The sequence below is a fragment of the Rhincodon typus genome, chromosome 17 (genome assembly GCF_021869965.1).
Source record: "Rhincodon typus isolate 14 chromosome 17, sRhiTyp1.1, whole genome shotgun sequence".
Taxonomy (NCBI): domain Eukaryota; kingdom Metazoa; phylum Chordata; class Chondrichthyes; order Orectolobiformes; family Rhincodontidae; genus Rhincodon; species Rhincodon typus.
Genome location: NC_063348.1, coordinates 661,755 through 673,134, shown reverse-complemented (window position 1 = coordinate 673,134; position 11,380 = coordinate 661,755). Strand labels below are relative to the sequence as shown.

The following is an 11,380-nucleotide window of genomic DNA, read 5'->3' as shown; positions in this document are numbered from 1 at the left end:
CCCTCTTACTATTGCACTCAGGACAGAATTTTACAGTTGGTGGGACTGCCATTGCAATTCTCTAGATGACCAGTCCTTCAAAAGGGCCTGAAAAAAGATCACTGGACCTCAAGTGTTAGCTCTGCTTTCTCTGCAGAGATGCTGCCAGACTAGCTTAATTTCTCTAGCAATTTCTGCTTTTGATCTCACCTCAATTGAGGCAGTTAGCTGGTCAGTTGACATTGCCATGGGACTCAGGTTTCTTCTTGCTGTAAATTTATGGCCAGAGAGCGTGAGAGATTCACACAGATTTGCCCCAGTTTGTGTCCCATCCTATCCAGGTCCCTTCTCCAAACATGTCATATCCCTTCTTTACCAGGAGACCATCTATTCTTACCTAGTCCTGAACTCCCAGGATTTTGAATTTGGGGAGTGATTATAATCCCAGTGCTGGCCACTGCTGGGACTGCAGAGTGGCTTACAAATCTAATTCTTTGGTGGCTTCCTCAGAGGGGAGTTATATTCTTAGTCACATGGGGTTCCTGTCCATTCAATTAATATTGCGAAAATTGTTCATTGGCTATGGGTTAGTTGTGATTGGTGTGGATATATTCCTGAACAGCCATTCAATTCGCCTGTTATCGAACAAATCCAGTGCGTGCGCATGTCTCATTTTCTCCTTCCTTTCTTACTCGTGCATTGTGTGGATTTGGAAATATTCTTGGAGATGGACCGGGATCAGCTCTTGGTAATCAGAAATGCTTGTTGAACTATAGTAATGAAGAGAGGGAGCGATCACTGTGTTCGAGCAAGTCCTGCTGCACAGTGTTATGTGGCCTGACACCACTTCCATGTTTTTATCTGACATTCCGTTGATTGCTGCTCCGTTGATATACCTGCCCCAAGTCGCCTTCCTGCTCTGAATGCTTATTCTTTCCCATTGTTGATATATTTGCATTTTTCCCCCAATCGACATACCTGCATTTTTCCCCCATTGACGTGTTTGCATTTTTATATAATTAGCATATCATTATCAACAGATACAGATCTCATTCCACTCCATGCCATGTCTTTCGTGGTGAGGCTTTAATGATCACCATATTTTCTCCTGTTTGAGGTGCTTCTGGGTATGTGCTTCCTTCTCAGGAACAAAGATAATTATTTTTCTTTGCGTGATGAAATGCTTGCCCAATGTCATGGTGCTGCTCCTGGTTGGATGACCCGTTTGTCATGTTGTACAGTCCAGTCTGGTTGGTGGTCTTGCGGTCTAACATGAGCATGAGCGTGACATCCCAATGGTGTCAGTTGTCTGGAAGGAGATGGTTGATGACCATCCTGCAGCACCCCGAGTGGTGTGTTATGCAACTCTTCCTAGTGGAGTTAGTCTGAGGATACCTGCAGCTGTGGGTCCATCTGGGCTATTTCTGGTCTCCCTGCTGGGCTATTTCTCCTCGGAATTGCTCTTCAAGTGTAAAGAAGACATCACAGAAGCTGCAAGCATGCCTCATGAAAACCTGTTTCTCAGTAGAAGTTCCTGGGAACCTAATAAAGTCATAAAGATGTACAGCACGGAAACAGATCCTTCAGTCCAACTTGTTCATGCTGACCAGATATCCTAAATAAACCTAGTCCCATTTGTCAGCATTTGGCCCATATCCCTCTAAACCCTTCCTATTCGTATACCCATCCAGATGCCTTTTAAATGTTGTAATTATACCAGCCTCCACTACTTCCTCTGGCAGCTCATTCCATACATGCACCACCCCCTGCATGAAAAAGTTGCCCTGTAGGTCCCTGACAAATCTTTCCCCTCCCACCTTAAACCTATGCCTTCTAGTTTTTGACTTCCCCCGCCTAGGGGAAAAGACCTTGTCTATTTACCCTGTCCATGCCTTTCATGATTTTATGAACCTCAAATAAAGACACCCCTCAGCCTCTGATGCTCCAGGGAAAACAGCCCCAGCCTCTCCCTACAGTTCAACCCCTCCAATCCTGGCAACATCCTTGTAAATTTTTTCTGAACCCTTTCAAGTTTCACAACGTCCTTCCTCCAGCAGGGAGACCAGAATTGCACACAGCACTTCAAAAGTGGCCTAACCAATGTCCTGTACAACCACAACATGACCTCCCAACTCCTATACTCAAGGCACTGACCAATAAAGGCAAGCATACCAAAAGCCTTTTTCACTATCCTATATACTTGCAACTCCACTTTCAAGGAGCTATGAACCTGCACTCCAAGGTCTCTTTATTCAGCAACAGTCCACAGGACCTTACATTTGAGTGTATAGGTCCTGCCCTGATTTGCCTTACCAAAATTAATCTCCATCTAAATTAAACTCCATCTGTCACTCCTCAGCCTATTGGCCCATCTGATCAAGGTCCCATTGCACTCTGATTTAATAGTTTCTAAATACTGTTATTTTTGTCTACCTGATACAACCTGAAAAGTGGGCTTGTGACCATATTCCTGAGATGTGAACCCAAGTGAATTGGAATCCGAGGTGGCCATCTATGATCAATCATTGGCTGTCAGCAATTTGGCTTCATTTGAGCACACATACAAAGCCATCACATTTTATCCTTTGTTTCCAGAACCTTGGCCCACATCATCTCACCAGAGACTTGAATTTTTGAGTTGAGGGTGTGCCTGTGTTTGGTACAAGTTAATTATGGGATATAGCTTAAATGTTAATCAGTAGCTTCCACTTGCTTTTAGAATTTTTTGTTTATAATAAATGGGATATTTTTGAGTTCATTAAAGAAGAATGATCAATGTTTCTTTTGTTCCTTGTAGAAATACAAAAAAAAGGCATTTAGTCATTTGGGTGATTGATTGAACACACTAACATTGTGACTGTTAGGGTAGTGGGGTTTGATTATCAATACATTCCTCCTGTCACAGCCATGACAATGGGATACTCCTTTTGAAACTTGGCCGCTGGATTTCCCTTCCTTTCCTCAGGAGAGGAAACATTCTGTTGAAGTGTGTCACGGCCGTTCAGAATCCTGCATGTTTCAATAAGATTACTTCTCGGTCTTCTAAACTCCAGTGAGTATAGGCTCAGGCATATGTTTACGTGTCTCTCACTCGCATTCTGTGCAGGTACAAGTGTCTGTCTCTTTCTCACAGCCCAGGACATGATTGCAGTTGAACTTTGCCTTTATTTACTGTATATATGTTGGTAAGAATTAAAATATTATTGAATTCAGCAGTATAATTTCCATGTTATATTCCCAGATTTATCGCCATGGAGACCGCTCACCAATCAATAAATACCCTACAGATCCATACACGGAGGAGGACTGGCCACAAGGCTTTGGGCAGCTTACTCAGGTCAGTGCTCTTTGCCCCTCTCTGTATTGAGTCTCTGTCCTTCCGTCTCACTCCCACCCCTCCAACCTCCTCGCAGTGTCTTCTTCCTCACATTCTGATTGGAGAGCTGCTCTCTGAGGGTGGTCCGCTGCTGTGTGAGTGGTCATCATGAAGAATGTGGTACCTCAGACTCTGCACATTGTTGCAAGATGGATCCTTGGTACGGCTCCATATGGTGCAGGATGCATCTGGCAAGTTTACTGCCAAAGTTTCTCTTTCCTGTGGAGATCTACAGGGCCTGCTTGGTCTGGTGTGTCAGAGGGAAATCAACTGATTTTCCAATGAGAAGAAGTTCTTATCTTAAACAACACAGTATGAAAGCAATTTGACCCTAGTTACACTAATATGACAGTCCTTGTTACAGAAACTTTAACGGAGAATTCCTTGTTGCACCTCACTCGTTGGACATCCAAAGTTGTTACCCCTGCTGCCCGAGTCCATTTGACTTCTTCATGGTAGGGGATGCCCAGTTGTTATGGATTGGGAGAGTGTTGTTTAAAATCCTTTTATTTTTCCTCCTTTCCTTAGCGTAAACAGCAGTTTAATTTTCCATATTTCTTTTCCCTAACCACTACAGTGCGGGAAGAGGCCATTCGGCCCATCAAGCCTGTGCTACTGTTCAAAGACCATCCTACCCAGACCCAACCCCATCCTACCCTGTCAGCCCACATTTATCGTGGCTAACTCACCTAATCTGCACATCCCCAGACACTAAGGGGCAATCTAGCATGGCCAGTCCACCTAACCTGCACATCTTCGGACTGTGGGAGGAAACTGGAGCACCCAGAGGAAAGCCACACAAACACAGTGCAAACTCCACATAGAAGTCACCCAATGCTGGAATTGGACCTGGGCCTCTGGTGCTGTGAGGCAGCAGTGCTAAGCACTGAGCCCTGTGCTGTGCACTTTTGAAATTGGTCATGTTGTGTTGCTCTGTTTTACCTTGTGCCCACCCCAACATCCTCTGTGTGAAGTCCAATTTATATTTTAATGACATGCAGAAAATTGTCTTTGGGGTTAAAACATAGGTCAGGTGATGGCCTAGTATTATCGCTGGGCTATTAATCCAGAAACCCAGGTAATGTTCTGGTGACATGAGTTCAAATCCTGCCACAGCAGACAATGGAATTTGAATTCAGTAAAAATCTGGAATTAAGAATCTAATGAAGAAATCATTTTGATTGCTGAAAAAACCCATCTGGTTCCCTAATGTCCTATTGGGAAGGAAATGACCCGTCCTTACCCAGTCTGACCTACATGTGTCTCTAGACCTGCAGCAATGTGGTTGACTCTTAATGACCCTGTGGGCAATTAGACATGGGCAATAATTTCTGACCTAAATCAGCAGCATCCACATCCCGTGTACAAATTAAAAACAAAACACAGGAGAATGCTTCATTCATGCTCAAGCCTCAGGTCAATGAACAAAAGAATGCATGCTTGGAAACACAAACCTCAAGAACATGGCCATTAATTCATGGCTCAGTCCTGAAAGCCAGTAAGTAGGTGTGTGCAGTTAGTTGACCTCATGGAATCCCTACAATGTGGAAACAGGTCCTTCGGCCCAACAAATCCACACCGACCCTCGGCATCCCAACCAGACCCATCCCCCTATAACCCACCTAATCTACGCTGTGGGCAATTTAGCATGGCCAATCCACCTAACCTGTACATCTTTGGACTGTGGGAGGAAACCCATGCAGACACGGGGAGAATGTGCAAACTCCACACAAACAGTTGCCCGGGGGTGGAATTGAACCCAGGTCCCTGGTGCTATGAGGCAGCAGTGCTAACTACTGAGCCACCGTGCCATCCGAACTGTGCTGACTTCCTTTTTTAAAGTTGATGAAAGCACGCTGACATCAGCTTGACACCCACTTTTCCAGCAGATAAAAGGTTTCTGCCAGAACTAGATTTCGAAAGAGATTTGGGTAAAATGCAGACTTCGGCTGTGGTGTCACAATAGATTCAAATAGGCTTGATGTTAACGACTAAAATTGCCTCTCACTAAACTGAAACAAAGATTCACAAACTGTGCAATGAAGCCTTTAATTGAAGACCAGAGGATTTTGGTCATGTGTCAGGGTTCCTGGATTTCAACCAAACAAGGCTGTTTCTGTGTAACAATTGGTTTTTATCTGTCTAATCAGAACTGGTAATGGTTTGTATGAAATTGACAATGAGCTTATTGGGCCTCTTTGAGCATACTGAGTTTTAGTAGCTGCCCTTTGTTTTGGGCTGAGAACCCTAATAGCTCATGCTGCTGTCTGTCTGTCTACATCTCCAGAGGATGCTGACAGTTGTAGGGATTGTGAATCCCACCCTTTATGATTGTAAGCTGACATCCGGTGTTGACTGGTCTCCTCCAGTAATGACCAGGGATTTCTGCTGCTCTTTTCTAGGTTGGGATGAGGCAGCAGTATGAGCTGGGCCAGTTTCTGCGAGAACGTTATAAAGATTTCCTCAACTCCTCGTACGACCGGCAAGAGGTGAGGGGCTGAATGGTCTGTAGGACCTAGAGAATGCAAAATGAGACCACGGGAATGAGAGGAAAGAGGAGGGGTCCTCTGGCTGCAGGTGGGAGATGGAGTGGGGAAGGAAGGGAGAACCGCACTGTACTCGTTGGGATTAGGAGAAGGGGAGTTTGCAGCAGTGTTTTGATTGAGATGAAGAGGAGACTTTGATTGGGGTATAATGATGGCAGAGGTGGATCATAAATGAGGGAGGACGGATGGCTTGGAGCTGGGCAGTGGGGAATAGATGGAGGTGACAAAGGATGGTATGAAGTTAGGAAGTAGGAATGGGGATTACAAGGATAACTTGAGGGCGTATGGGAAAGGAGGGGTGGTCTGGAAAGTGTATGGGGAGGAAAGGGGGGCCTGGAGAGCATGTGGGGAGAGGCTCGGAGAGCGGATGAGGACGAATTGGGAGTCTCCCAAAGAAATTACATGTCATGGTCTACTGTACCTGTGCCACTGCTCACCACAGCATTAATATCATTCATTATTAATAAAGCTATCCCACCTGGTTTTCTGTTTTGTCTATTCTTCTTGAATATTGAATTCCTAGTTTTAGACACTACAACCGTATAACCAGACTAGCTGGTAAGTCAGAGATAGTAGGAACTGCCGATGCTGGAGTCTGAGATAACAAGGTGTGGAACTGGATGAACCACAGCAGGGCAGGCAGCATCAGAGGAGCAGGAAAGCTGACGTTTCGGGTCTGGACCCTTCTTCAGAAAATTATTATGTCATATGGGATTACTTCTATTTGTGCTGTCAACTCGTCTATCTTGTTGTGAATTCAGTGCTGTGTGAATTCAGATAGTGAGCCTGAAGCATTGAAATTGTACTATGTTCTAATGTCTGCTGCACTCTTTGTATTTTCTGTCTCATTTTCTTTATTGTTTGATTCTTCACAACCTTGCACGTCGACTCTCTCGTTTCTTTTTGATGTTATAAAATTCCTTTCAGTTGAAAACGCACCACACCCTAGTTATAAAGTTCAGCAGGACATTGGTCCCAGTGTGCTTCAAATGAAGCCCATCCCAACAGAGCAGCTCTCTGGTTCCCCAGGATTGATATCATGCCCCATGAATCTGAACCAAACTTTAAGCCACGCACTTACCCCTCTAATCTTATTCTTACCCCTCTAATCTTAAGTGGGTCAGCAGAGCTTCTCTACCAGTCCTGTCTACATTGTTGACACCTTACAGGGGCCGTGACAACTGGATCCTTCCCCTCCTGCTCCAACTTCTTCTCCAGTGAAGAAAAGGTGTCATGAGCTTTGTCATCAGGTAGGCAACACAACCATTGGGACTATCAGAACACCTCACCTTCAGAGCTGTACTCCTGTCTGAAACCCTCGCACTCGTTTTAGCCCCAGACACATAGGATCATAGAATCCCTACAGTGTGAATAGAGGCCATTTGGCGCATCGAGTCTGCACCAACCTTCAAGAGCATCCCACCCTATCCTCGCATTTAATACGTCTAATCCACCTTGCGTGCAGATTCCTGGATGCTGTTGGGCAATTTAGAGTGGCCAATCCACCTAACCTATACATTTTTGGACTGTGGGAGGAAACGGGCACCTGGCGGAAATTGCGCAGATGTGGGGACAACTCCACGTAGACAGTCACCCAAGGCTCGAATCTAACCCTGGTGCTGAGAGGCAGCAGTGCTAATGACTGAGCACCCTTACCACCCTGAACACTTTGTGCTTCTTTTAGCCTGAATTCCTGCCCGAACCTGTCACTTTTAGCCCCGGACTCCTGGCGGCTGGAAGTGGCAACACAAGCCATGGAGCCCCCAAAGAACGGTAAGGTGCCACCCTCCAGCAAGAAAACCAAAACAAGGGGCACCCAGAAGGAGGGACAGGTCAGAGAGGAGGAAAAGGTATCCAACGCGAAGGCACTGCAACCAACCCAAACACTACCTGAACAGATGGAATCAACAAAGGATGAAGAAACAAAAGGGATGGAGGAGTGGATACTGGTGAGAAACATCTGGGAAAGGAAACCATGTCGGGCCCACAGCAAAATGGAAAGAGGTAGTTCTGTGATGGACACACCAGCAGTTCCTCTGACGATTATGACACGCGGCGTTACCAACAGTAAAAGAGGCACAGGACCAAGGTAGAGAAGGAGAGGAACACCCCCTCCCCCGAAACACTGGATGTTGCGAGGGACCCAGTGAAACCCAACCTCCAGCCATCGGGAAGCACAGGATAGCCACCACAGCGCAGCTCCAGACAACCAGGAATGGTGAAACCCCGAATAAGGAGATGAACATGACAGCACCAAAAAGAGAGAATGAGAGGAGCATTTCCCAACCCGGAAACACCGGATTTCGTGAGACACTCCAAGCTGGACCTTCCTGGCTTCTTTCTCGTCCCGGCAACGCCAGATCACCAGTCCCCCAGGGAGGAACAGGACAGCTACCTCGCTGCTGAGAGTTTCCAGCAGTTTGCCCACACTGCAGGGATGAGGGGAGGCCCCCAGTGGCAAGATCGTGGGTGAATGGACATTGGGCTCTACGGGTAACTCTCAAAATGGCTTTTAAAATTGCCAGTATTAATGTGCATAGTGTTAAATCCACTACGTGCTATGTTTCCATGTTGGGTTACCTGGCCAACGTCAAAGCAGACCTCCTGTTTCTGCAGGAGTGTGGGATACTGCACCTCAGCAGCTACAGGAAACGGTCCACAGACCTATGGGCCTTCGGTTTGGTTGTGGGGGCACGTTTCTTCTGGTCTGGGTATTCTGCTGCGAGGAGGCAACTTCACTATCTCCGAGGTCAATCATAGAACCCCTACAGTGTGGAAACAGGCCCTTCGGCCCAACAAGTCCGCACCGACCCACAGAGTATCCCACCTAGACCCATCCCCCTATAAACCACCTAAGCTACACATCCCTGAACACTACGGGCAATTTACCTAACCTACACATTTTTGGACTGTGGGAGGAAACCGGAGCACCCGGAGGAAACCCACGCAGACACTGGGAGAATGTGCAAACTCCACACAGACAGTTGCCCGAGGGTTTAATCAAACCCGGATCCCTGGCGCTGTGAGGCAGCAGTGCTGACCACTGAGCCATGATGGCACATGACTCCTTGTGGCAGACATTGTGGACAGAAATGCACCCTGAACTAATTAACGTGTGTGCCCCGGCGGTAAAGAGTGAGTGGCTGTCTGTCCTGCAGCTGCTCCCATTGATGTTGGTGATGTCCAGGCTGGTCATTCTGGCCAAAGCCTTCAACTGCATCATCGATGTGGATGGGATGATCTGGACGGGCTGAGAGCAAACCAAATCTACATCAAGACTCCTGATGGAAACGGTTAAAGTTGCCAAACTGCATGGTATATTAACACTCCCGCAAACAGAGTGCAGCATAGATACATCTGGTCGCGGCCAGACGGGTCTATCTGCTTAAGGATTTCCTGTTTGCGTTCTGCACGTTCTTAGTCAGATCCACTGATGTTGAGCCAGTGTTCTTCTCTGACCACTGCCTTCTGCTGGCAGACTGCTACCTTCAGGATGACCTGTGGGCTGGCAAGGGAACATGGAAGCTGAACATGAAACTGCTAATCCAGAGCACATTGAGGAACTCAAAAGCGATTACACAGGTTGGAGAATCATGAAGCCCTTCCTTGAATCTCTAGTGGACTGGTGGGAAACAGTCGAGGGGAACATCAAGAGGTTCTTCATCCTCAGAGGTGTTCAGACATACAGGGGAAAACTATCCAAACTCTAGAAAACATTGCAGAACCTACTACTGCTGCAGACGGTGGGGGTCAATGAGGATCTCCAGGAGGTGAAGAGTCAGCAAGCTTCACTCTTTGCCTTGGAGGCCTCTAAGATAAACATCCAGTCCAGGATCCACACCCTGGAGCAGGATGAAAGGTGCCCATGTTTCTTTATCCGAGGAGAGTTCTGTGTTCAGTAGCCTAAAGGAAGAAGATGGCTCGGTAACGTCATCTCAATCTGACATCCTGAGGATCAGCAAATCCTTCAATGTCAGAATAAATGACACTAAGCCCACAGACAGCAAGGTCTCCCAGTCATTCCTGTCTTCTCTCATGGAGGTCTCAGCTGACAGCATGTGGGAGAGGCTGGGTTATATCTGGGTGACCTGACCATGGCTCTCAAGTCCTTAGAAAAGGATAAAATTCCCGGAAGCGCTAGCTTACCGTCTGAGTTCTATTCAGCTCTGTGGGACTTGATTGGCCAGGACCGGCTGGAGGTATATGACTATATGCTTGAGGCAGGTAGCATGTGCGAATCCATGAGGAAAAGTATCATCACCCTCATGTACAAGTGGAAGGGGGAGAGAGCGGGAAATTAGAAACTGGTGACGAATTTCACTGCTAAATGCAGATTACAAAATGTGTCCCTGATCAGCGCCCAAAGGGTCAGGTCTGCTCTGGGATTGGTGAATCACCCCAGCCAAACCTGTGCTGTACCATGCAGGATGATCACTGAGAGCCTCATGCTCCTCAAGGATATGATTGACTGACTACATTCAGAACAGTGGGGTAGATGCCTGCCTCATCAGCCTGGACCAGGAGAAGGCTTTTGACAGGATATCGCACACCTACCTGTGAGACATGTTCTCCAAATGGGCTTTGGGGAGGAAATCAACAATTGGATCCTACTGCTCTACACCAACATCATTAGTGCAGTCTCAATCAATGGGTGGGAATCAGAAAGCTTCTCGATCAGATCCGGAGTCATGCAGGGGTCCCCATTCTCTCCTACCCTGATTGTGTGTTGTTTCAAGCCCTTTGCTGAGTCCAGCTGGAAGGATGTGAGCCTGAGAGGGATGACTATTCCAGGCAGGGGAGGCCTGCAGGTCAAAGCCTCCCTGTACATGGATGATGTCACCGCCTTCTGCTTGCGTCCACTGTCAGTGTGGAGACTCATGAGCCAGTTCGAATTGGCCTCTGGAGCCCAGGTAAATTGAGGCAACAGCGAGGTCATATTCTTTGGGAACTGGGCCGCTGATCCTTTATCCCCTTTACCATCAAGACAATTACCTGAAGATGCTGGGAATATGGTTCATAGAACATAGAACAGTACAGCACAGGAATGGACCCTTCAGCCCATGATGTTGAGCTGAACATGACTTCAGATTAAATTAATCCCTTCTGCCTGCTTTTGGTCCATATCCCTTCATTCCCTGCATATTCATGTGCTTATCTAAATGTCTCTTAAATGCCCCTATCATAGCTGCCTCCACCACCACCCTTGGTAGCATGTTTCAGACTCCTACCACTCTGTGTAAAAAAAAAACAAAAACGTGCTCCTCGCATCTCTTTTGAATGTCCCCTCCCCATCACCTTAAATGCATACCTCCTAATTTAGACATTTCAATTCTGAGAAAAATATTCTGATCGCTTACCCTGTCTATGCATCTCATTATTTTATAGACTTCTTCTATCAAGTCTCCCCGCAGCTTCCACCGCTCCAGTGAAAACAACTCGAGTTTTTCCAGCTCCTTATAGCTCCTGCCATCAACTGTAT

General features: G+C 46.7%; 1 protein-coding gene across 3 annotated transcripts in view; it reads left to right on the top strand.

The window, feature by feature from the left end:
* The first annotated feature begins 2,929 nt into the window (after positions 1-2,929).
* Positions 2,930-11,380, top strand: part of LOC109917294 (lysosomal acid phosphatase-like) — a 68,298-nt gene continuing 59,847 nt past the window's right edge. For 2 of the 3 annotated variants that reach the window (XM_048607136.1, XM_048607137.1), the window contains exons 1-3: positions 3,013-3,031; positions 3,221-3,316; positions 5,758-5,844. In XM_048607136.1, coding sequence (XP_048463093.1) covers positions 5,764-5,844 — 81 coding nt within the window. In that variant the 5' untranslated portion in view covers positions 3,013-3,031; positions 3,221-3,316; positions 5,758-5,763. Of the gene's footprint in view, positions 3,032-3,220; positions 3,317-5,757; positions 5,845-11,380 lie in introns of all 3 variants that reach the window. The other variant, XM_048607135.1, reaches the window with a different exon arrangement.